Here is a 24106-nt window from a genome sequence, read left to right as displayed (position 1 = left end):
ACTAAATGTATGGTAATTTGTTACAAATAATAGCTAATACATAATGGAAGAGGAAAATTATTTAAAGATGTAATTGAAGAAAACTTTCCATAAAGAAAAGCAGATTTGAATTTATACATTGAAAGGACACACCAAACTCAGGAAGAAAAGGGACAAAATGTCAATACCAGTACATAGCCTAGTAAAATTCCTGACCTTCAAAGTTAAATAAGAATCACTTCGGAAGCCAAATAAAAAGATCAAGGGCATTTATAAGGGCAAAAAATCAGGCTATCCTCAGACTTCACCACAATTACATCAATGCTAGTAAAAGACTACACAGATTCCTTTTGAAAAAGAAAATATGAACCAGGAATTTTATTCTATGCCAAACTCTGTTTGAAGTATAAAAATAAGAGATAATAGGTTTGACAACTCAGGGAATGTTATTTTTATCAGTCTTTCTTTTTTTGGCTGCATTGGGTGTTCGTTGCTGCACACGGGCTTTCTCTAGTTGCGGCAAGTGGGGGCTACTCTTTGTTGCAGTGTGCAGGCTTCTCATTGTGGTGGCTTCTCTTGCTGCAGAGCTTGGACTCTAGGGTGCGTGGGCTTCAGTAGTTGTAGCACACAGGCTTAGTTGCTCCGCAGTACGTGGGATCTTCCCAGACCAGGGATCGAACCCATGTCCCCTGCACTGGTAGGAGGATGCTTAATGACTGCAAAACCAGGGAAGTCCCATCAGTCTTTCTTGAAAAAATTCATATAGGATAAACTGCCAACCAAGAGGTAATTTAAAAAATATGGTGTGGGACTTCCCTGGTGGTGCAGTAGATAAGAATCCACCTGCTGATGCAAGGGACATGGGTTTGATCCCTGGTCCAGGAAGATCCCATGTGCTGCGGAGCAACTGAGCCCATGCACCACGACTACTGAGTCTGTGCTCTAGAGCTTGTAAGCCACAACTACTGAGCCTGCGTGACACAACTACTGAATCCCGTGCACCCTAAGGCCCATGTGCTGCAGATACTGAGCCCATGCACTGCAACTACTGAAGCCCACATACTCTAGGACCCGTGTGCCACAACTACTGAACCTGCATGCTGCAGCTACTGAAGCCCATGTGCCTAGAGCCTGTGCTCTGCAACATGAGAAGCCACCACAATGAGAAGCCCGTGCACCACAATGAAGAGTAGCCCTCTCTTGCCGCAACTAGAGAAAGCCCGCGCTCAACAATGAAAACCCAACCCAGGCAAAAATTTTAAAAATTAAAAAATAGAAAAAATAAAATATGGTGAATGAACTGACACTGATCCTTAAATATAAAATAAATACGAAGAATATGTTTATAGAACACAACACAAATGTTTTCGACTCTGACAACACAGAAATGATTAAAAAATGTGGGTGGGAATGGGGGAAAGAGTAGTGCAGTGTGCAGGAAAGTAGAACAAAGGAAACAAAAGTAGAAATTAATAAATTAGCAAACAGAAAATGATAGAACTAATAAGTCCAAGAAGTTGTTCTTTGTAAAAAAACCAAACATATAAATAAATCATCATCTAACCTCATTAAGAAAAAAAAAGAATATATACAAAATGGGTAACAATAAGGAGGAAATATCTACAAATGAAGGAGAAATTAAAAGAATAAGAAACAAGCTCCTCATTCAATTATATACTGATAAACTTGAAAATTTAGATAAAATGGATAATTTCCTAGGAAAATGTATTTTATCAAAACTTACTCCAGTTAAAAGAGAAAACTGAATCAAGCCAACAATCACAGAAGAAATAACAAAGTTATCATACAACTATTCCCTTCCCATCCTCCACCCTCAAAGCAGGCCCAGACAGTTTCCAGAGGAATTCTTCCTAATTATAAAGGAGCAGATAATCCAAATGCTACTCAGTGTACCAGAACATAGTAAAAGAAGAAAAGTTTTTCAATGAAGTGAGGAAATTCTGGGAACAAAATATAACAAAGTTCCACGATGTTATCTAGAATCCCGGATCTTCCTCTCTGTCCTTCTCTGTCCTCAGCATGCAGCAGCTACCATTTTCAGGGTCACCTCGTGGTCACAAGAAGACTGCTACAAATCCAATGCCATGCTGTGTGGAAGAGCAGGAGGGTATCTGCCGGTTCAGTCAGCTTTCCCCATAGCCCTACCCACTGACTTCATTTATTTATTTATTTATTTATTAACATCTTTATTGGAGTATAACTGTTTTACAATGGTGTGTTAGTTTCTGCTTTACAACGAAGTGAATCAGTTGTACATATACGTATGTTCCCATATCTCTTCCCTCTTGCGTCACCCTCCCCCCACCCTCTCTATCCCACCCCTCTAGGTGGTCACAAAGCACAGAGGTGATCTCCCTGTGCTATGCGGCAGCTTCCCACTAGCTATCTAATTTACATTTGGTGGTGTGTATATGTCCCTGCCACTCTCTCACTTCATCACAGCTTACCCTTCCCCCTCCCCATATCCTCAAGTCCATGCTCTAGTAGGTCTCTGTTTTATTCTCATCCTACCACTAATCTCTTCATGACATTTTTTTTCTTAGATTCCATATATATGTGTTAGCATACGGTATTTGTTTTTCTCCTTCTGACTTACTTCACTCTGTATGACAGACTCCAGGTCTATCCACCTCATTACAAATAACTCAGTTTCATTTCTTTTTATGGCTGAGTAATATTCCATTGTATATATGTGCCACATCTTCTTTATCCATTCATCTGTTGATGGACACTTAGGTTGCTTCCATGTCCTGGCTATCGTAAATAGAGCTGCAATGAACATTTTGGTACATGACTCTTTTTGAATTATGGTTTTCTCACGGTATATGCCCAGTAGTGGGATTGCTGGGTCGTATGATAGTTCTATTTGTAGTTTTTTAAGGAACCTCCATACTGTTCTCCATAGTGGCTGTATCAATTTACATTCCCACCAGCAGTGCAGGAGTGTTCCCTTTTCTCCACACCCTCTCTAGCATTTATTGTTTCTAGAGTTTTTGATGATGGCCATTCTGACCGGTGTGAGATGATATCTCATTGTAGTTTTGATTAATGATTAATGATGTTGAGCATTCTTTCATGTGTTTGTTGGCAATCTGTATATCTTCTTTGGAGAAATGTCTATTTAGTTCTTCTTCCCATTTTTGGATTGAGTTGTTTGGTTTTTTTGTTATTGAGCTGTATGAGTTGCCCACACACATATGGTCACCTTATCTTTGATAAAGGAGGGAAGGATATACAGTGGAGAAAAGACAGCCTCTTCAAAAAGTGATGCTGGGAAAACTGGACAGCTACATGTAAAAGTATGAAATTAGAACACTCCCTAACACCACACACAAAAATAAACTCAAAATGGGTTAAAGACCTAAATGTAAGGCCAGACACTATCAAACTCTTAGAGGAAAACATAGGCAGAACACTCTATGACATAAATCACAGCAAGATCCTTTTTGACCCACATCCTAGAGAAGTGGAAATAAAAACAAAAATAAACAAATGGAACCTAATGAAACTTAAAAGCTTTTGCACAGCAAAGGATACCATAAACAGGACCAAAAGACAACCCTCAGAATGGGAGAAAATATTTGCAAATGACTTCATTTAAATTGCTCTGGCCAGGGAATTCCCTGGCAGTCCAGTGGTAAGGACTCGGCACTTTCACTGCTGTGGCCCAGGTTCCATCCCTCATCAGGGAAATAAGATCCTGCAAGCCACGCAGCGTGGCCAAAAAAAAAAAAGTTGCTCTGGCCAACAAGAGAACTCATGACCACTCCTAGCTATAAGGAAGGCTGGGGAGTAAGCTGCACTACCATCTTGAATAAAATCAAGATTTTGCCAGATAAAATATAGTAGGCACAGTTAAGTTTGAGTTTGGATGTTGGAACATATGCTGAAAAATTATTCATATTTATCTGAAATTCAAATTTAGCTGAGAGTCCTGGGTGTGTTGTTTTGTTCATTTTGTTTTTCTAAATCTGGCAATTCTACCCATAATTGGCCAAGTAACCATTACCCTGATTTTTATAGTTATCACTTCCTTTAAAAAATAAATAAAGCTTTATCACCCAATGTATATCCATAGGCAGTATAGTTTAGTCTTCTCAATTTAAAAAAATTGATATATCCTTTAAGTCTCTTTTAATCTATAGGTTCCTTTTCCATTCCTTTTATTTCCTTAAAATCAGCCTGTTGAAGAAACCTGGTCGTTTGACCTGTAGATTTTCCAACAGAATGCATTTTGCTTACACATGCATGGTAAGATTCAAACTTTTCCCCTTTCCTTGGTACTTCTTGCAAATCGACAGCTGAATCCAGAGATTGTACTGGACTCAGGTTCCATTCCTTTAGGAAGACTATGGGTTGGTAGTTCTTTCAACATGAAGCTTATGTCTGACTTTCTTTTTATGATCTTACCACAAAACATTAACCCTTAATACTATTTTCTATTCGTTGGGGATTGCAAAATGCTGGTATTCTATCATTTCACTTTTATTCATTAATTGGAATACTTTTTAAAAAGACGTATTTTATTTTATCTACTATTTGGTTATCTAATGGTACAGTTCATACAGGAAAGGCAGGATAAATGCTAGATTCTCTCTCTCATTCTTTTTTTAAAAAAAATAAATTTATTTATATATTTATTTTTGGTTGTGTTGGGTCTTCATTTCTGTGCGAGGGCTTTCTCCAGTTGCAGCGAGCGGGGGCCACTCTTCATCGTGATGCGTGGACCTCTCACTATCACGGCCTCTCCCGTTGCGAAGCACAGGCTCCAGACGCCCCGGCTCAGTAGTTGTGGCTCACGGGCTTAGTTGCTCCATGGCATGTGGGATCTTCCCAGACCAGGGCTCGAACCCGTGTCCCCTGCTTTGGCAGGCAGATTCCCAACCACTGCACCACCAGGGAAGCCCTCCCATTCCTTTTTTTTTTAATTTTTAAAGATTTTTATTGGAGTATAGTTGATTTACAATGTTGTATTAGTTTCAGGTATACAGCAAAGTGAATCAGTTATACATACACATATATCCACTCTTTTTTTAGATTCCTTTCCCATATAGGACATCACAGAGCATTGAGTAGAGTTACCTGTGCTATACAGTAGATTCTTATTAGTTATCTATTTTATATATAGTAGTGTGTATATGTCAATCCCAATCTCCTATTTCATCCCTGCCCCCTTGTCCCCTGGTAACCATAAGTTTGTTTTCTACATCTGTGACTCTACTTCTGTTTTGTAAATAAGTTCATCTGTACCCTTTTTTTAGATTCCACATATAAGTAATATCATATGATATTTGTCTTTCTGTATCTGACTTACTTCAACTCAGTATGACAATCTCTAGGTCCATCCATGTGGCTACAAATGGCACTATTTGTTCTTTTTTATGGCTGAGTAATATTCCATTGTATATATGTACTACATCTTCTTTATCCATTTCTCTGTTGATGGATTTTTAGGTTTCTTCCATGTCCTGGCTATTGTAAATAGTGCTGCAATGAACTTTGGGGTGCATGTATCTTTTCGAATTATGGTTTTCTCCGGATATATGCCTAAGAGTGGGATTGCTTCTCTCCCATTCTTTTTATTTTTATTTATTTATTTTAATTTTATTATTTATTTATTTATTTTTAGCTGTCTTGGGTCTTCATTGCTGAGCACAGGCTTTCTCTAGTTGTGGTGAGTGGGGGCTTCTCATTGTGGTGGCTTCTCTTGTTGTGGAGCACGGGCTCTAGGCGTGTGGGCTTCAGTAGCTGTGGCATGTGGGCTCAGTAGTTGTGGCCCCCGGGCTCTAGAGCACAGACTCAGTAGTTGTGGCACATGGGCTTAGTTGCTCCGCGGCATGTGGGATCTTGCCGGAACAGGGTTCAAACCCGTGTCCCCTGCATTGGCAGGTGGATTCACAACCACTGTGCCACCAGGGAAGTCCCTCCCCTTCTTTTTAAAATCAGTTTTCAAGACAAGAAACTGGTATCTCTATCATTTTCTGAAGGTGACCAATTTTTTTTAAATATTATGAACTCATGGATTAAACGTATTTCATGGATTTCTTTCCATTGCAATTATTATCATTACTGAAACTCATCCTACATTACCCTAATATTTTCTGATACCTTTTTTGTAATCTAACATTAAAAGATGTCCCAAACTTACTGTGTACATTTTCTGGCTCAGCTCTGGAAGTGGCCATTTTGCCAAGAAGCCTTGGGTACAAAACGATTCTTTGAAAAGACTAATGAAATAAACAAGACTCCATCAAGACTGATCAAGGAGAAAAGTAAACAAATACACACATGAACATGAAAAAATTAAAAGGGAACATAACTGTGATTACAATAAAAATTTTAGAACTGATCATTGGATGCCCTAGAACAAACGTATGTTAAAGGGATATGTGGATGAAATGCACAATTTTCTAGGAAAATAAAACTTACCAAAACTACATCCAAAAAAGATAGAAAAATGAAGCTGACCAATTACCCAAGAAAAATTAAATTATTAGGACTTCCCTGGTGGTCCAGTGGTTAGGACTTTGCTTTCCAATGCAGGGGGTGTGGGTTCGATCCCTGGTCGGGGAGCTAAGCTCTCACATACCTTGGGGCCAAAAAACGAAAACAGAAGCACTATTGTAACAAGCTCAATAAGGACTTAAAAAAAAATGGTCCTCTTCAAAAAAAAAAGAAAAATTAAATTATCAAAGACTCTAAAGGCACCAATACTGGTATATTTTTCAGTGGAATTCTCCCAAACATTCAAGGGAAAGATACATACTGTATCTTTTTTATACAAACATATTTATACATACATATTTTATACAAACTATTCTGAAAATTTTTTAAAGACAGTATAACCTTGAAACCCAAGCTAGATAAGGATAGTTTAAGAAAGGAAAATAATGGTTGACTCTCACTCTTAAACACAAATGTAGAAAGCCTAAATAAAAATAATAGCAAACTAAGCGATGTCTAAGAAGAAAATCATGACCAAGTTGGGTTTATCACAAGAATGATGGATCATTTAATATGAGAAAGTGTATATCAACTTAATTCACCACATTAATAAATTAAAGGAAATTAAAATGTGACTTATCAGTGCTTCTTATCTATATTGTACAGGAGGTCTTAGCCAGTGCAACAAGATAAGAAAAAGAAGTATATCCAAAGAAGAAATGCAGATGGCCAACAGGCACATGAAAAGATGTTCAACATCACTAATCACCAGGAAAATGCAAATCAAAACTACAATAAGATATCACTTTACACCTGTCAGAATGGCTATCATCAAAAAGAACACAAATAACAAATGTGGTGAGGATGTGGAGAAAGGGAATCCTTGTACACTGTTGGTGGGAATGTTAATTGGTATAGCCACTGTGGAAAACAGTAGGGAGGTTCCTCAAAAAAATAAAAATAAAACGACCATATGACCCAGCAATTCCACTCCTGGGTATATATCTAAAAAAACAAAAAACACTAATTTCAAAAAGATACAAGCACCCCAGTGTTCACAGCAGCACTATTTACAGTTGCTAAGATATGGAAGTAACCTAAGTGTCCAACAGATGAACAGATAGAGAAGATGTGGTGTGTGTGTGTATACATATACACACATACATATACACACACAATGGAATACTACTCAGCCATATAAGAGAATGCAGTTTTGCCATTTGCAACAACATGGATGGACTTGGAGAGTATTATGTCAAGTGAAATAAGTCAGAGAAAGACAAATACTGTGTGATATAACTTATACGTGGAATCTAAAAAATACAACAAACTAGTGAATATAACAAAAAAGAAGTAAAACTCAGAGATGTAGAGGACAAACTAGTGGTTACCAGTGGAGAGAGGGAAGAGGGAAGGGGCATTAAGAGGCACAAACTATTATGTATAAAGTAAGCTACAAGGATATATTGTACAACATAGGGAATATAGCCAGTATTTTATAATAACTATAAATGGAGTATAACCTTTAAAAAATAAAAATAAAATAAATTTAGGAACGTTAAAAAAAGAAAAAGAAGTATAAAAGATATAAGAATAGGAAAAGAAGAAGCAAAACTTTCATTAATGATATGATTATCTACAAAGAAACCCAAGAGCATCTATAAGCAAATTATAATTAATAAGAAAATACAGTAGTTAAATTTAAGACCAGCATAAGAAAATTAATTGCATTCTAATACATTGGCCCCCCAAAACTAGAAAATGCAAATAACTAAACAGCAAGATACTTAGAAATAAACATAAGAAAATATTTTAATTAAAAGATTAAGGAAGAGTAAAATAAATGGAGAGATATATAATGCTCATGGCAAGATAGACTCAATATAAAGATACTGTTCTATCCAAATTAATTTATGAACAATGTAATTCCAATGAGTATTTCATGGAATTCGATAAACTGATTCTATAATATGTACGAAAGAGAAAAAGGCTAAGAATAAACCTAGAGGCAGAATAATGGCCCCGCAGAGATGTTCACATCCTAATCCCCAGAATCTGTGAGTATGTTAGATTACATGGCAAAGGGGAATTAAGGTTGATAATAAGCTGACTCTGAGATAGGGAGATTATCCCGCATTTTCCAAGTAAACTTAATGTAATCATCAGTATCCTTAGGAGTGAAAGAGGTAGGCAGAAGAAGGGATGGCAGCATGAGAAGGACTTGGCTGGATACTGCTCACTTTGAAGATGGAGCCAAGAACTTGAGAGGCCTCTAGAAGCTGGAAGGAGAAAGGCATGGATTCTCTCCTAGAGCCTCCAGAAAGGAATGTGCTCCTGCCAACACCTTGCTGTTATCCCAGTGAACCCCATTTCAGATTTCTGAACTACAGAACTGTTAAAATAATAAATTTATGTTGTTTTAGGCCATTAATTTTGTGGTAATTTGTTACAGCAGTGATAGGAAACTAATTACAATAGATAAGATGGTTTCAAAAGAACAAAGTGGAAGGACTTGTCCTAAAATAAAGACTTATTTTAAAAATATAGAAATTAAGATAGTGTAGGACTGGTGTTGGGACAGGAAAAGAAAAGAGAGTCTAGAGACAGACCACACATATATGGCAACTTGACAGATAACATGGATCACTGGGATAAGAATGAACTATACCATCAAAGGTGCTTGGACAACAGGTGGTTTAGTAAATTGACTACAAAAATGGCTAGCAATTATTCCTCTCTCTCTGTTCATTTTCCTTTATCATGTAACATTAATGCCATCCCACTCAGAGACTGAGCTCTACCTATAACTTACTTTGGCTAATGTTATGTTAGCAAACATGGGCACATAAAGGCTTCTGCCATTGGGATTTGTCCCCTTTTGCAACCTGCTGCCAATAAAAGAAGCCCAGGGAAGCCTGCTGAATGATGAAAGATATATGGCACAGTGGGGATAAGCCTGTCACCGCTGGGGACCGGGGGTCAACCTCCAGTGGCAGAGTGACCTAGCTGACTAGCAACTGACCACAGACACATGAAGAAGCCCAGCTGAGCCCAGCCTCACAGGATTATAAATTAAATCAATGGTGGTTGTTTCAGGTCACTGAGTTTTAGAGTGGTTAATTACACATCAAAATCTGTAATTTATATATATAAATTATAAATCAATTTCAGGTAGAAATTGATTATATAAATCAATTTCAGGTAGACCAAGAGGCTTAAATATTTAAAAACTAAACATTTTAGTGAAAACATAGAAAAAAAACTCCACATAACCTCAGTTTAGGGAAAGTTTTTTCAAGCAAGATACAAAGAGTATAAAAGAAAGGAAAAGAATTGTCAGTTATGGGAATTCCCTGGTGGTCCAGTGGTTAGGACTCCACACTTCCACTGCAGGTTCAATTCCTGGTTGGGGAACTAAGATCCCACAAGCCGTGCACCACAGCCAAAAACCAAAATTGTCAGTTGTGACCACACACTGAAAAAACACAAAATTTTGTACCTCAAAAGTAACTATAAACAAAGTTAAAAGGAAGAATAAGTATCCAGAATATACAAAGAACATGTACAGATAAATAAGAAAAAGATAAACAATCCAATAAAGGACAAAAGATATAAACAGGTAATTCACAGAAGAAATCCCAATGATAAATCCAAATATATAACTATATAATCTATACCTAGATATCTTCATTAGTAGTCAGGGAAATAGAAATGAAAATCCATTTCACAACCATCAAATTGGCAAAAAATTGTAAATTCCACAATTGAGGGTGCAGAGAAAGGGGAGTTCTTATATACAGAAGTTAGGTGTATATATTGGTACAATAATTTTTTTTCTTTTTTTTTTTTTTTTGTGGTACATGGGCGTCTCACTGTTGTGGCCTCTCCCGTTGCGGAGCACAGGCTCCAGACACGCAGTCTCAGCGGCCATGGCTCACGGGCCCAGCCGCTCCGCGGCATGTGGGATCTTCCCGGACCGGGGTACGAACCCGTGTCCCCTGCATCGGCAGGCGGACTCTCAACCACTGCGCCACCAGGGAAGCCTGGTACAATAACTTTTGTGACCAATTTGGTAATATCTAGTAAAACTGATGATGACCCACCCCTGTTAAAGCAGGCAGTTAGCTATATACGAGCACAGAAAAAGCAGCAGGGGCCAAATGGCAGGAAACTACACATCTTGTAAACAATGGGGGTCCTTGGGCAGACAAAGAAAAGCAGGAACCTCCAGACTGACAGGAAACCACACATTTGGGGGGTGATAAGTGTCCTGGAGACAAAGAAAGGTTGGAAAAGGTGGGAATCTCCAGTGTCTGAATGCAACCTTTCACTCACTATGCCCTCATTACAATACAATTAGCCTTGCAGATAAGAAGTTCCCATCATGCACCAATGTCATGACACTTCTGATCCAGGCTAAATAAGGACAGAAATCCCTCCTCCTCTGGGGAAGGTGGAGTTGGGAGGAAAATCAGGGAATATGAACCCACCCCTTCCCTCCCCAGTGAATATACCACCCCTTCCTTCACTTCTATGCCCCACAAACCAGCTTGCTGAAGAAACTCAGCACAGCTACTCACCTGAGACTGTCTGCTCTCCCCTTGAGAGCATACTTGCTCTTAAATAAATCCTCACTTTGCTTTCTTGACCTCCCTGTCTCATCTCTGAATTCCTTCTGCTATGAGACAAGAACCTACCCTCTGATAACATTGCTAGATATATACATAAAAATTCACACAAGTGCACAAAGAGACATACAAGAATATTCAAAGAAAACTGTTTATAACACTAGAAAGCTTAAAACAACCTAAATGCCAATCACCTAAAGAATGCACAAGTGGGAATTATAAACACCGAATTCAGGATAGTGGTTACCTCTATGGCACAGGGCAGGAGATGTGATGGGGGAAAGAAACATAGGAATGAGAAGCCCGCACACCACAATGAAAAGTAGCCCCTGCTTGACATAACTAGAGAAAGCTCGCACGCAGCAACAAAGACCCAACACAGCCAATAAATAAATAAATAGATTTATTTTTTTTAAAAAAAGCTAAAGGAAGGGTCTGTAATGAAAGCTGATGGCAAAACAGAAGAAACAAATGAAAACAGAAAACATTTAAAAACTGATACCATGTTTCATACGTGATGGTTGACCAACCCCTAGGCCACAGGCCACCTCCGAGTGTGGAGTACTTGCATATGGAGAAATACTGTTATGATTTCTAAGCCATTTGACATAAATCACTTATGTCCTCATAGCAGTTAGTTTACTGAAATTAAAACATAATTCTGGGGCCTAAGAAGTTACTGTAGAAGCTGCCTGTTTTAAATCTTTAGCAAGTATATTTTCTCCAGGTATTATTTTGCAACTCTAAGGAAATGACCTGGTTGCTCTCTTCACCCCGATGTAAGAAAGCCACCAAATATCTCCCTCATAATCTCAGGTCCAGAGCCCACAAATACAGTAACCAGTATGCTTTTTGGAGAGCATGTAATCATTACTTTAGCCTTTTCTGTTAAAAAAAAACCTAGACTTACTCCTCCTTTGACCTCTTTCCATGAATAAACAAACAAGGCAAAACAAATAAAATTCCATGCCTACCACCAATGAAAGTAATAAAGAACGTGGTTAAGGCTTACAATGTCTGCACAAAAGGCCTTGGGTAAGTTACAAAAGAATCCTGGAATCCAGTCATTGCCGTTGGATTGAAAACAGTTGCTCCAAGTGCCTGTAAATCTTGGGGTGAGACTCTCAGCAGTTTTGCTGAATCATCAGACCCAAGTGAACCATGGAATGTTCGGCCCTGAACTCAAAGCTGCAAAGGTGAAGCAAGTTTCAACAGTCTCACCGACTCCCTCTGCTAAAGGGCAGAGTCCAGTCAGTTGAGAATTTGTCCCTTTGCACAATTGGTTATTCCGAATTCAGGGGATTTGTTCCAATTCATAGTTTAGTTTTCTCACTTTATACTGAGTGATTCTGTCAGTGATTCTTTTGGGACAGAAGAACACATTTCTTCTTTGAACACAAGTCCACATGAACTAACTGCCATCTACACGGTCTGTGCTACTGATGTCAAACCAGCCTTGAACCCATAAATCCAAATTAAGCAACAGTTTTTGGTAACAGGCAGTCACACATTTAATTATTAACTCATGCCTCTAGCATGAGTACAGAGCTAGCGGTTCTCAAGTCAGGCTGCAAATCAAATTTAGGTAGCAGCCTTAAAAAAAAAACAGGTGCCTAATTTGTCTTAAGATGCTGATTCAGAAGATGTGGGGTAGTGCCCAAGCAACTGTTTGTTTAAAAAGCTTTCCGAGTGATTCTGATGCTTGGGGATAGAAACTGTCATACAGGTACTGATAGAAACAATCCCACATGGTAGAGAGGTATAGGGTCTATGCTTCTCAAACAGGGACAGGAGACACTGTACCAAGGACTATTCAAAGCCACACAAAGAGCACTGTGCATCCTTCTGGAATGTCAATTTTATTTGACAGGTAAATATTTTAAAATGTCATTTGTATTTTGGGTGGTGGTTACATAGGTATATACAATTGTCAAAACTCATTTAAGATCTGTACATTTAAGTGTATGTTTACCTCAATAAAAAGATCACTTTTATATTAAAATATGGATAGATTCTGGAATACAATGCAAGATCTGCATTTATTTTCTAGATGAACTCTGAGACTTCAAAGAAATCTCCCTCTTAGATGGACTACCTTAGGCTAGGTCCCCATATCCAAACGGGCCAGGGTGGGCATTAGGGCTTGAAATTCGAGGGGAAATCTTTTTGGAAAGTCCCACTGGCTTTAGAAATCCTTTCACTTCTAATGCTTTTCACTCATTTTACTACCCATGACCCACTCCTCTCTCTTGTTTTTTTACTTTCCACATATTACTGGTCTTTTTGCTTTAAAACACTCCAAATCCTCAAAAATTTAAAGTTCCACTCTTCCTTACCATTGGCAATTTTTTTTGCTGAGAAGATGGTCTATTGACCCTGAGGCCATAGCTTCATAAATCACACATTGTAAGGACATTTTTTTCTCTCAAAAATGTGTTTTTAAAGGTTCTCGTCCTGTGATAAACCACAATGGAAAAGAATATGAAAAAGAATGCATATATATGTATAACTGAATCACTTTGAGGTACAGAAGAAATTAACACAACTTTGTAAATCAACTACTGATTTTTTTTTAATCAGTAAACTTTAAAAAAAAAAAAAAAGGTTCTCAGCTGCAGGAGCTGATTGTGGTGAGGAACTGACTCTTAAGAATCACACCTCCCCCCGATTTCCTAATTTTGTAAAGACAAGAGTGGAGGGTGATTGGCAAGGGTTAGAGAAAATAACGGTCAAAAGTAAGTAGGCTCAAGGGGCTCCTCTTATCTCCTGTGGCCAAAGGGCTTAACAGTTAATAGAGCCCAAGATTGTTAATCTGAAGCACGGTCTGGTCCAATGGCTCTGGGTAAGTTACTTTTCTCTCTCGCTTGAGAGACTCCGTGTCCTCCTCTAAGACACGGCGTAAAGAGTACACATCCGCTTACGGATTTAACTGACGGGTATTAATCATCTCGGACTGCAAAGCCACAAAGATATGAGCGTACAAATCAAAAAGCGTGTAAGTCAAACCGTCGAACCTAACGGACGCGGAAGAATGACAACGTAACCCCAAAACAACCTCGCCACACACACGGCGCCATCCAGCTACCCGCGTCCCAGCAGCCTTTGCGAAACCAGCGCGCAGCCCCCAGAGCCCCGAGGCCGGGGGCAAGGCCCGGAGCGCGCGCCACGCCCCCTTCTGCCCAAGCCCCTAGCCCTCTTCCGCCCCGACTCTGCGTAAGCACCACCCGCCCTACGCAGTCTCGAAATGGCTCCGGGTGGTGGACTAAGGCGACAGGCCTCCGCGGTTCGACCTCTCTCGGCACGGGCCTCCGCCTCCAGCTAGTCCCGCCTCCTCCTGACACTGCCGGCCGCGAATGGAGAGCCCGGGAAAAGGGCCCGGTTGTGGCAGGAGATAGGGTACATGTTTACACTTCACCTCACCCCGAGCGGGCTGGTTTCAGCCCCGCCTCCTCCTCTCCGCCGTTTAAAGCGATGGGTCGCCCTCCTCCTCACTCAGAGAAGCGGCCCCACAGTTGGTGTCTCCCGGGTTGGTTTGGCTGGGTGACTCCGCGTCAGCCTGCTGTCCACTGCGAGAGAGCCTCGAACTTCAGGTGGAAGATGTCGGAAAGTAACGTGGCAGAGCGCAGCGACGAACGCGAGAGGCTGGTGTCTGGTGCTAAAGTCGTCGCCCAGGCCCTGAAAACACAGGTGTGCTGGACCTCCTGATTGAAAGGCTCCTACGGCAGCCGACGGGGCCGAGACGTTGTCTTGGAAACTGGCAAGCGGCAGGGGAGGGCAGGAGGGAGCTTTGCTGGAGGTTTTCCTTTTAGCGGCCTCATTCCTCTGTTCTTGGCCTCCAGGATGTAAATTACATGTTTGGCATCGTAGGCATACCGGTGACCGAAATCGCCCTTGCTGCCCAGGAGTTGGGCATCAGATACATCGGGATGAGGAACGAGCAGGCAGTAAGTATGGACTCGGAGAGCCGAATGCATGATTGGGGATGAGTAATAGTAATGGCAAATTTTCACTGCGGACAGTCGCCGCTTACCTCTCCTCTAATACTTTACACGTATCAATCACAACAATCCTAGGAGGCAAGAACCATTGTTAATCCTAGTTGCAAATGAAAAAGTGAGACCCAGAGGGGGTTAAGAAATTTGCTCAAGGAGGCAGCTGGTATTGGCAGAACCAGGATTTGAACCTAGGTATTCTGGGTCTGGAGTCCATGCTCTTACACTATACAGTATTGTACTCTGCGCAGTCTAGAGTGTCAGACTTGGAAGGGACATTTACCTGGTCTGAATCCTGACCTTCACTCTGTAACTAAGTATTATTATGTGTCTGTGTATTATTTGTCCGGTCTGACTTCCCTATTAGGCTCTGAGCTTCAGGGGGTCACGGATATCATTTCTTCTTGACACATCTGTATCCCCAGTGCGTAGGTAGAGCCTGCACTTGATAGGAGGTCCGGTAGTACCTGCAAGGTGAATGGGTGAAGGTCAAGTCTCATGTTGTATAGTAGGTGGCTCTGCAAGGTGACAGGTATCACAAATGGTAAAGCCGTGATTGGACTCCAGAGGTGTCCTAAGCCCCAGTCCAGTGCTCATTCCACCTAATTACCTTGCCACCCTTCTCGGAGACTTATTTGGAAGCACAAGAAAGGAAGTTAGGACATTTTGCCAGCCCAGCCTCATTTCTTCCTAAAGGGCATTTAGCATTTTTCCAGGTTATCTTGTATTTAATTTAGCACCTTCCCTGTCTTCCTGCAATGAGCTGAAGTGCAGTTTAAAAATAAAAACTAACCATATGAAGGCCATGAAGGAAATTTCAACAAATCTCCAAGGATTGGAAACAAACAATATATGTGACCTGACCATATGGAAATAAAGTGGAATTCAATTACAGAAAGATAGAAAATCCCCAAACATTTGGAAATTCAATACGTTTGAATCCTTTGTAAATATTTGAAAAGATTAATAAAAATCAATAACCTTCACGGCAGACTGATTAAGAATAAAAGAGAAAAAATACAAATTACCAGTGTCAGGGGTGAAAAAGGGGATGTCACCATGGACCCTAAATAACCAGTGGGGTGAAGAAGAAATCACAATGGAAAATGGAAAACATTTTGAATTGAATGATGATGAGAAGATGAGATCTCAAACATGTAAGCTACAGCTAAAGCAGTTCTTAGAAGAAATAGTTTTAAATGAATCTATACTTAGTAAAGAAGATCAAAAATCAATGCTCTAAGCTTACATATTAAGAAGCTAGAAAAAGAAAATCAAAGTAAAACCAAACTGAAAGTAGTAAAATAATAAGTACAAAAGCAGGAATTGGGCTTCCCTGGTGGCACAGTGGTTAAGAATCTGCCTGCCAATGCAAGGGACACGGGTTTGAGCCCTAGCCTGGGAAGATCCCACATGCCGTGGAGCATGTAAGCCCATGTGCCACAACTATTGAGCCTGAGCTCTAGAGCCCGCAAGCCACAGCTACTGAGCCCACGTGCCACAACTACTGAAGCCTGCATGCCTACAGCCTGTGCTCCGCAACAAGAGAAGCCACGACAATGAGATACCCACGCACCACAAGGATGAGTAGCCCCCGCTCACCGCAACTAGAGAAAGCCCATGCATGGCAACGAAGACCCAACACAGCCAAAAATAAATAAATAAATAAATAATTTTTTTTAAAAAAAAGCAGAAATCAATGGAAGAGAAAACAAAGAAACAATAGAGAAAAATCAACAAATCCAAAAATTGGTTCTTTGAAAAGATTAATAAATTTGGTAAATCCCTAGCAAGACTGATGAAGAATGAAAGAGAACAAACACAAATTATCAATGTTAGGAATAAAAAAGAGGACATTCCTATTGATCCTGCAGACGTTTTTAAGCAATTATAAGATGATATTATGAATAAACTAGATGATATGGACAAATTCTTTGAAAAACTAAAAATTAGAATTAGATGCTTAAACCATTATTTGAAATTTACAGGTAGAACATTACTTGTTAGAATGAAAAATGTTCCAATTTCCCCTTACTTGAAAGTGAATTATTATATACATACTTTATACATGTATAATACTTAATAATACTTATTACTTAATATGATTTAATACTATAAGAGTCCCAAAATGCTTAAGTTCCAGTGTTTTTTCTTTGTAGGCTTGTTATGCTGCCTCTGCGGTTGGATATCTGACAGGCAGGTAAACTCAAGTCTATGTTTTATCTCAACTTCTTTTTTTAAACCGAGTTATAATTAACATACAGTATTATATTAGTTTTCGGTGTACAGCATAGTGATTCAGTATTTTTATACATTATGAGATGGTCACCACCATAAGACCAGTTCCCATCTATCACTGTACAAAGTTGTTAAAATATTATTGACTGTTCCTATGCTGTACATTTCATCCCGATGACTTAACGTATCTTATAGCTGGCAGTTTGTACCTCTTAATCCCCTTCACCTATTTACCCATTCCTCCACACACCTCCCCTCTGGCAACCACCAGTTTGTTCTCTGTCTCTATTTTCTGTTCATTGTTTTGTTTTTAAGAGTCCACATATAAGTGAAATCACATGGTATTTGGTTTTCTCTGTCTAACTTATTTCACTAAGCATAATGTCCTCTGAGTCCATCCATGTCAACACAGATGGCAAGATTTCATTCTTTTTTATGGCTGAGTAATATGTCATGTGTGTGTGTATCAATCGCATCTTCTCTATCCATTCATCCATGGATGGGCACTGAGGTTGCTTCCATATCTTGGCTATTGTAAATAGTGCTGCATGAACATAGGGGTACATATATCTTTTGGAATTAGTGTTTTTGTTTTCTTCTGATAAATACCCAGAGTGGAATTGAAAATGTGCTTCTGTATGCAGTCAACTTGATTTAGCCCAAATATAATAGGAGCAAAGTATAAAGAGGTTAGTGAAATACAGTGTGAGGATGGTAGGTACCTTATTTCTTGCAGGAAGACTGATATAACCTTTTTTATACTAATTTAAAAAATATTCTAATAATTGTTTTACAATTGTAGTAAAGATCTATATATCCTGCCTTTGAAGTCCAAGAAGGTGACATTTCACCCTAAAGTGATATGAATCCAGTATTGCATTTGACCTTCTTTTAATAAAATTAATTCTGTTTTGCTTTTAGGCCGGGAGTTTGCCTTGTTGTTTCTGGCCCAGGTCTCATCCATGCTTTGGGTGGTATGGCAAATGCAAACATGAACTGTTGGTAATTACTTAAAACATTTTCTTAAAAATCTCAACCGTGTGATTTTACCTAGTGGAGCAACCACTGATCTGTGGTGGGAAGACCAAGGGTCAGGTGCTTGAGGAAATGGCTTAGTGAAAAATTAAGAGAGTTAGGAAGAAAATAAGAAAAAAAACATCAACAGCTCTTTTACCTAGAAAAAAAGACTATTAATATTTTGGAATGAATATGTGTATATTCCATATCTATCTATATAAATATATGTGTGAATGTGTGTATAAGTCTCTTTACTTTAAGTGAAGAACTGTTTATCAAAGATCCCAGCTCAATATGCAAGAATGTATTTAATTTTTCACCTTATCTTCCATAACTAGCAGGATAATTGAAATTTTATATTTATTGAGTTGGCTTTATAAGCAGATTAGTTGCTCTTGCCCTTAATCCCATCTCTAGTTCTTTACTCATAAGATCATGATAAAGGCGGCTATTTTCTTTTTTTTTTTTTCTTTTTGGTACGCGGGCCTCTCACTGCCGTGGTCTCTCCCGTTGCGGAGCACAGGCTCCGGAGGCGCAGGCTCAGCGGCCATGGCTCACGGGCCCAACCGCTCCGCGGCACGTGGGATCTTCCCGGACCGGGGCACGAACCCGTGTCCCCTGCATCGGCAGGCGGACTCTCAACCACTGCGCCACCAGGGAAGCCCAGGGGGCTATGTTTTGATCAATTCATAAAATGTTTAAATTTCCTGTGGGAAGGACATTGTTTTCTTTCTTGCCATGTGTTTCCTACTTTTCAGGGTTTGACTTCTTTTCTTTCGTCCTTCCTACACTTTCTCTTGCTTATCTACTTTAGTGTCTGATAATTTTTGTGTAACTTTAACTTTGCTGTATCTTTATTTTTTCTCCCCAAAGCATAAGAATTTTATTGCTGAGGAATTTTTTTCATTCTGCCATTTCCAAATAGACTCATTTAGGAAAGTGTGACAAAAGTTTTTTTCTTCTCTTAATTTCAAGAATAATAATAAGGGCATAACAATTCATTTTACATCATCACACCCATAGAATCAGTTTCCAAAAGAGGCAGGGGAGAGAAGGGTATGGAGGAAAAATATTTACCGCAAATTACAGATTTTTCCAAAATTGAGGAAGTATTCTCTCACACCAAGTTGTTTCCTAAATCTTTCTAAATTGGCAATTTTTAAGGGAAAATGTAATTCTCTCTCTTTCTCTCTTTTTTAACATTCATTGAGTGTTTATTATTCATTGGGTACTTGCTGAGTACTTTACATGTTGATCTCATTTGTAATTCTCTTTTAAAAAAATTAATATTTCAGGCCCTTGATTGTGATTGGTGGTTCCTCTGAAAGAAGTCAGGAAACAATGGGGGCCTTCCAGGAGTTTCCTCAGGTACCCAACTCTAAGATCTTCCCTGTATCATTTTAGTAATGTAAGTATACTCCATTAAGATTTATGGAGAAGAAATTAAAACTCCTGTCTGCAAAATAAACAATTAAAATAAAAGTACCTGAGCTATTTTAAAGGTAATTTTCCTCAACTACAAGGAACTCTCAGTGTGGTTATTAAGAAAGCTTAGGCTCTGTTGAGGAGCAATCTTCCAAGAAATACACCCTTTTGACAGAAATTTAAACTCTGAAAATAAGCTCTTCAGAGTCAAGAAAATGCAGGAATAAAAATGGTTTGGGACTATCAGACTTTGAGGAAACGTTGAGAGGAAAACTCCTACTCATACCTGTGGGACTAAGACTACCAACTGTTGAGTAGATTTTATATCAAAAAGTATTAAGAGAAACAGTTTCTATTGAATATACAATGCTTCAAAGTACATTAAACAGTGAAAAATTAACACTACTGAATGTATGCCAAACAGCATAACAACAAAATACATAACAGGAAAACTGGCAGAAATGTAAAAATAGTTTATTATTGTAATGAGATATAACAGATGAAGTTGTGTATTCATGGCTGTAGAATTTCTGGGTCCAAGGATATACTTACTTACATTTTTAGGAGATGTTGTCAACTTCCCTTCCTATTTATATTCTCATTAGAGTTTATGAGAGTGCCTGTTTTCGTATATTATGGTAGATGCTGGGTATTATCTAACTTTTTTATTTTTGCCAATCTAAAACATGAAAATTGTTTCTTGTTTTGATTTTCTTCCTGAATCACACCAAGGCAGAGATTTGGTTGTACTTTGAATAGGCTTTTAAGAAACAATCTAGGTAATGCATTTTTCTCCGTCTTGCCTCTAAACATAATAGAAAGTAATGGCTTAACATTTTGTCTTCTTTCAGAAGAGTAATATGATACATGAGCTGAATTTTAAGTGATTTTCTTTTCACATATAGGTTGAAGCTTGTAGATTATATAGCAAGTTCTCTGCCCGGCCAAGTAGCATAGAAGCTATTCCCTCTATTATTGAAAAGGTACAGTATTTAATTACAAGCTCTCCAAGTCAGCTGGTTTTTTTCAATTGCTTATACCTGTGTTACTTTTATTCTCCATAGGATGAGTAGCAATTTGGAATATATTCAGGCAGTTAGCAATGATATTAATAAATAGCTATGTACATTTTAATATTCACTGTCATTAACTTAATTAAAGAAACATAAAATAAATTATTTTGGAAAAAATTTCCCCTCTACTTTAGTTTTTAAAATTTTTTTAAATTATGAAAAAATAAAAAGAAGGATATAATGAAACCCTGGGTACCCTTTCTCTTATGCTTTTGCAAGATTATTTTTGAAAATAATACTTAAGTATTATTACTTAAATTACTTAAATTTTTTAAAATTATTACTTAAATTATTTAAGTATTATTACTTAAATTTACTTTAAGTTTTTAAAAATTAGTACTTATGTTAGTATTAATATAAGACCATCTCTTAGTTGATTAAACAGCATATTATAAGTTAGTTTTATATGTGAAGTTACATTTGAGCTGTTTCAAAAACCATGTGTTATAGAAACCACTTGATACATGTTACAACATCACAGTTTCTGAAACCTTTGCCAAATCACATTAGGATTAGGAAGCAGGTGAAAGTAATGTTATAAAGTAAAGACTTGGCAGGCAGAATCTAGTAGATAATTTCTAGGACTAAAGTGTAATAGAAAATGAATTTTAAAGCCCTAAGTGTGTATTTTTTTCTTATCTCTCCCCTTTTAAACAAAAATATCTTTTAAAATATATAGAATCAATAGAGGGCATTTCAATGTAATTAAAATTGGTTACTTCTAAGGATGTTGCATCAACTAAGGATGTCAAGAAAAATCAAAATAGTGTTCATTTCGCAATTTTAAATTATCTTTGAGTGGAATATGATAATAAGGATTGAGATTTTTAAAATATTTTCTTCCATTTGTAATGAACTTAGGCAGTGAGAAGCAGTATTTATGGTCGTCCAGGTGCTTGCTATGTTGACATACCTGCAGATTTTGTGAACCTCCAGGTGAATGTGAATTCTATAAGGTAAGTAATAGTTAACTGGAGTTCTTTCTTAATTGTGTTACCATAATGCTTACCTTTTAAAAAGAATTTACCTAGCAGTTTATAAGTTAATCTTCAATTTGTCTTAACTTTTGAAGATTTAGTAATTAAACTGAATCCTGGCCAAAGGGCTTAATTCTCTTAATTAAAATGGCATTATTTAGAAATTATTTGGGGGGTTACTTACTAAATCAAATACTTGGAGCTTCCCAAACTCCTCATTTGAAATTATTCTTTCAGTAACCATAAAAAACTAATCCTCATCTAGTATGGTTACTTAGAGTCTCCATGGTATAAACCAAGAGATGAAGTGACTATCAAAAAATAGTAATTTTCAAATAGTTCTAGTAAAAACTCAGCATAAAAACTTTTAGTCTCTCTCTGTGATTTAAAAATATTTCAACACCAGATGTTACTATGATTTGCCAACTTCCCTTATTCCATAAATAAACATTGAGTGAACAGTAAGTACAACAAACTGGTATCTAAGTCACACCTGGTAAGGATGGGTACTTGGGTTAATGCATCACCCTGAGTACCATTTAGCACATTCCTGCTGTCATGGACCTAGTGACTACAGAGAGACAGTGGGCATTTCTGCTCACTCAGGACACCAAGTAGAGGTTTCCATTTGGGTCAAACAAAAAGGACATCTATTCTTCATAATACCTGAACATGACAATCAATAATATTATTGGGGTTTGGGGGGAGATGTGCCTTAGGTAAATTAACTCTGTAAGCCATCTTTAAAATTTTTGTAAAGATTTGAATGTCTTTTTTTGGTATTATATGCCCAAGTTTTGTACAGTATGATGTTTATTAATTAGGATAAATGAAGTAAAACACTGAGGAGTTGGTGTCTAGAAATACTTAACTATGACAGTTTTAATATTTCTTTTACTAATGCATATTGTAGTACTAAACTATTGACTTACTCGGTGAGTGGAAATATAGTGAGGTAGTTAAAAGCATGGACTTTGGAGACAGAACAACCGATTTCAATCCAGTCTTTGCCACATGCCATCTGGGGACCCCAGGCAAGTTACCTACTTTTTGAGGTTTTGTTTTTTTTTTTCACAGTAATGAAACAGAGATAATGGTAATACCTAATCTCATTATTTTGAAAATTAAATAAGGATAAATGGCACATAGTAGGTATGAAATATTAACTTTTAGTATGTTTTTTATTATTACTACAACAACAACTACTACAACAGTGTGAAGCCATTAACTCATTTCCTGTCAGTGAATTGCTCCTTTGGTTGTTAGATGATCTTAGGGAATAAATATTAATTTATCAGGTATGATAAGGATATTATGGTTATATGGGAGAAAGTCTTTATCTTTTAATTTTTAAGTCTTGCTGTGGTAATCTACTGTCAGATGATTTAGGAGGAAATGTATATATATTTATGTGTGTATGTGTGAGGCAAATGTGGTAAAATATTAGTAGTTGAATTTACAGGATGGGCATATGGAGTTTATTATACTATTTTTTCTACCTTTTTATGTATTTGATATTTTCACAATAAAAAAGTTTAAAAGGTGGCCTCCTAATTAACAGAGCTCTTTATTTCCAGGTACGTGGAGTGCTGCATGCCACCTCCTGTTAGTATGGCAGAAAGTTCTGCTGTATGTATGGCAGCATCTATTATTAGGAATGCCAAACAGCCCCTTCTTATCATCGGGAAAGGTAGCATTGAATGGAACTCTAAATCTTGCTAGGCTTTCAAAAGAATGCTGATTCTGTTTAGAAATTGTCTTCATTATTTATTAGCATCAGCTCTAATGTTTGAAATGGGAATAAAAATTCTCTTTATTCATTTAGCATTATTTATTAGTTTTGAAATCAGAATTAATCTATAATGCCTGGAATATCACCTATTACATTTCTTTCTTTTTTTGTAAATTTATTTAGTTTATTTATTTTTGGCTGCGTTGGGTCTTCGTTGCTGAACATGAGGCTTTCTCTAGTTGTGGTGAGTGGGGCTACTCTTCGTTGTGGTGTGCAGGCTTCTCATTGTGGTGGCTTCTCTTGTTGCAGATCATGGGCTCTAGGCTCATGGGCTTCAGTAGTTGTGGCACGTGGGCTCAGTAGTTGTGGCTCGTGGGCTCTAGGCACACAGACTTAAGTGGTTGTGGCACACGGGCTTAGTTGCTCCTTGGCATGTGGGATCTTCCCAGACCAGGGATCGAACCTGTGTCCCCTGCATTGGCAGGCGGATTCCTAACCACTGCGCCACCAGGGAAGTCCCTATTACATTTCTTATGAATAAAATGTGTTTTTTTCCATTATGAAGATTACATATGAATAT

General features: G+C 38.1%; 2 protein-coding genes across 3 annotated transcripts in view; one reads left to right on the top strand and one right to left on the bottom strand.

Moving 5' to 3' along the window:
• The window catches only part of BTD (biotinidase), a 62505-nt gene extending 47455 nt beyond the window's left edge, over positions 1 to 15050 (bottom strand). The window contains exon 1 of the mRNA XM_067033822.1: positions 14363 to 15050. The gene's annotated coding sequence lies outside the window, so the exon portion shown is untranslated. The remainder of the gene's footprint in view (positions 1 to 14362) is intronic.
• The window catches only part of HACL1 (2-hydroxyacyl-CoA lyase 1), a 39728-nt gene continuing 29814 nt past the window's right edge, over positions 14193 to 24106 (top strand). Inside the window, exons 1-8 of one of the 2 annotated variants that reach the window (XM_059065508.2) lie at positions 14193 to 14759; positions 14912 to 15016; positions 17224 to 17264; positions 18224 to 18304; positions 19615 to 19687; positions 20650 to 20727; positions 21679 to 21773; positions 23372 to 23484. In XM_059065508.2, the coding sequence (XP_058921491.1) occupies positions 14544 to 14759; positions 14912 to 15016; positions 17224 to 17264; positions 18224 to 18304; positions 19615 to 19687; positions 20650 to 20727; positions 21679 to 21773; positions 23372 to 23484 (802 nt within the window). In that variant the 5' untranslated portion in view covers positions 14193 to 14543. The remainder of the gene's footprint in view (positions 14760 to 14911; positions 15017 to 17223; positions 17265 to 18223; positions 18305 to 19614; positions 19688 to 20649; positions 20728 to 21678; positions 21774 to 23371; positions 23485 to 24106) is intronic. The other variant, XM_067033821.1, reaches the window with a different exon arrangement.

This window comes from Kogia breviceps, chromosome 5, assembly GCF_026419965.1.
Source record: "Kogia breviceps isolate mKogBre1 chromosome 5, mKogBre1 haplotype 1, whole genome shotgun sequence".
Taxonomy (NCBI): domain Eukaryota; kingdom Metazoa; phylum Chordata; class Mammalia; order Artiodactyla; family Physeteridae; genus Kogia; species Kogia breviceps.
This window is presented reverse-complemented; position numbering and strand designations above follow the sequence as displayed.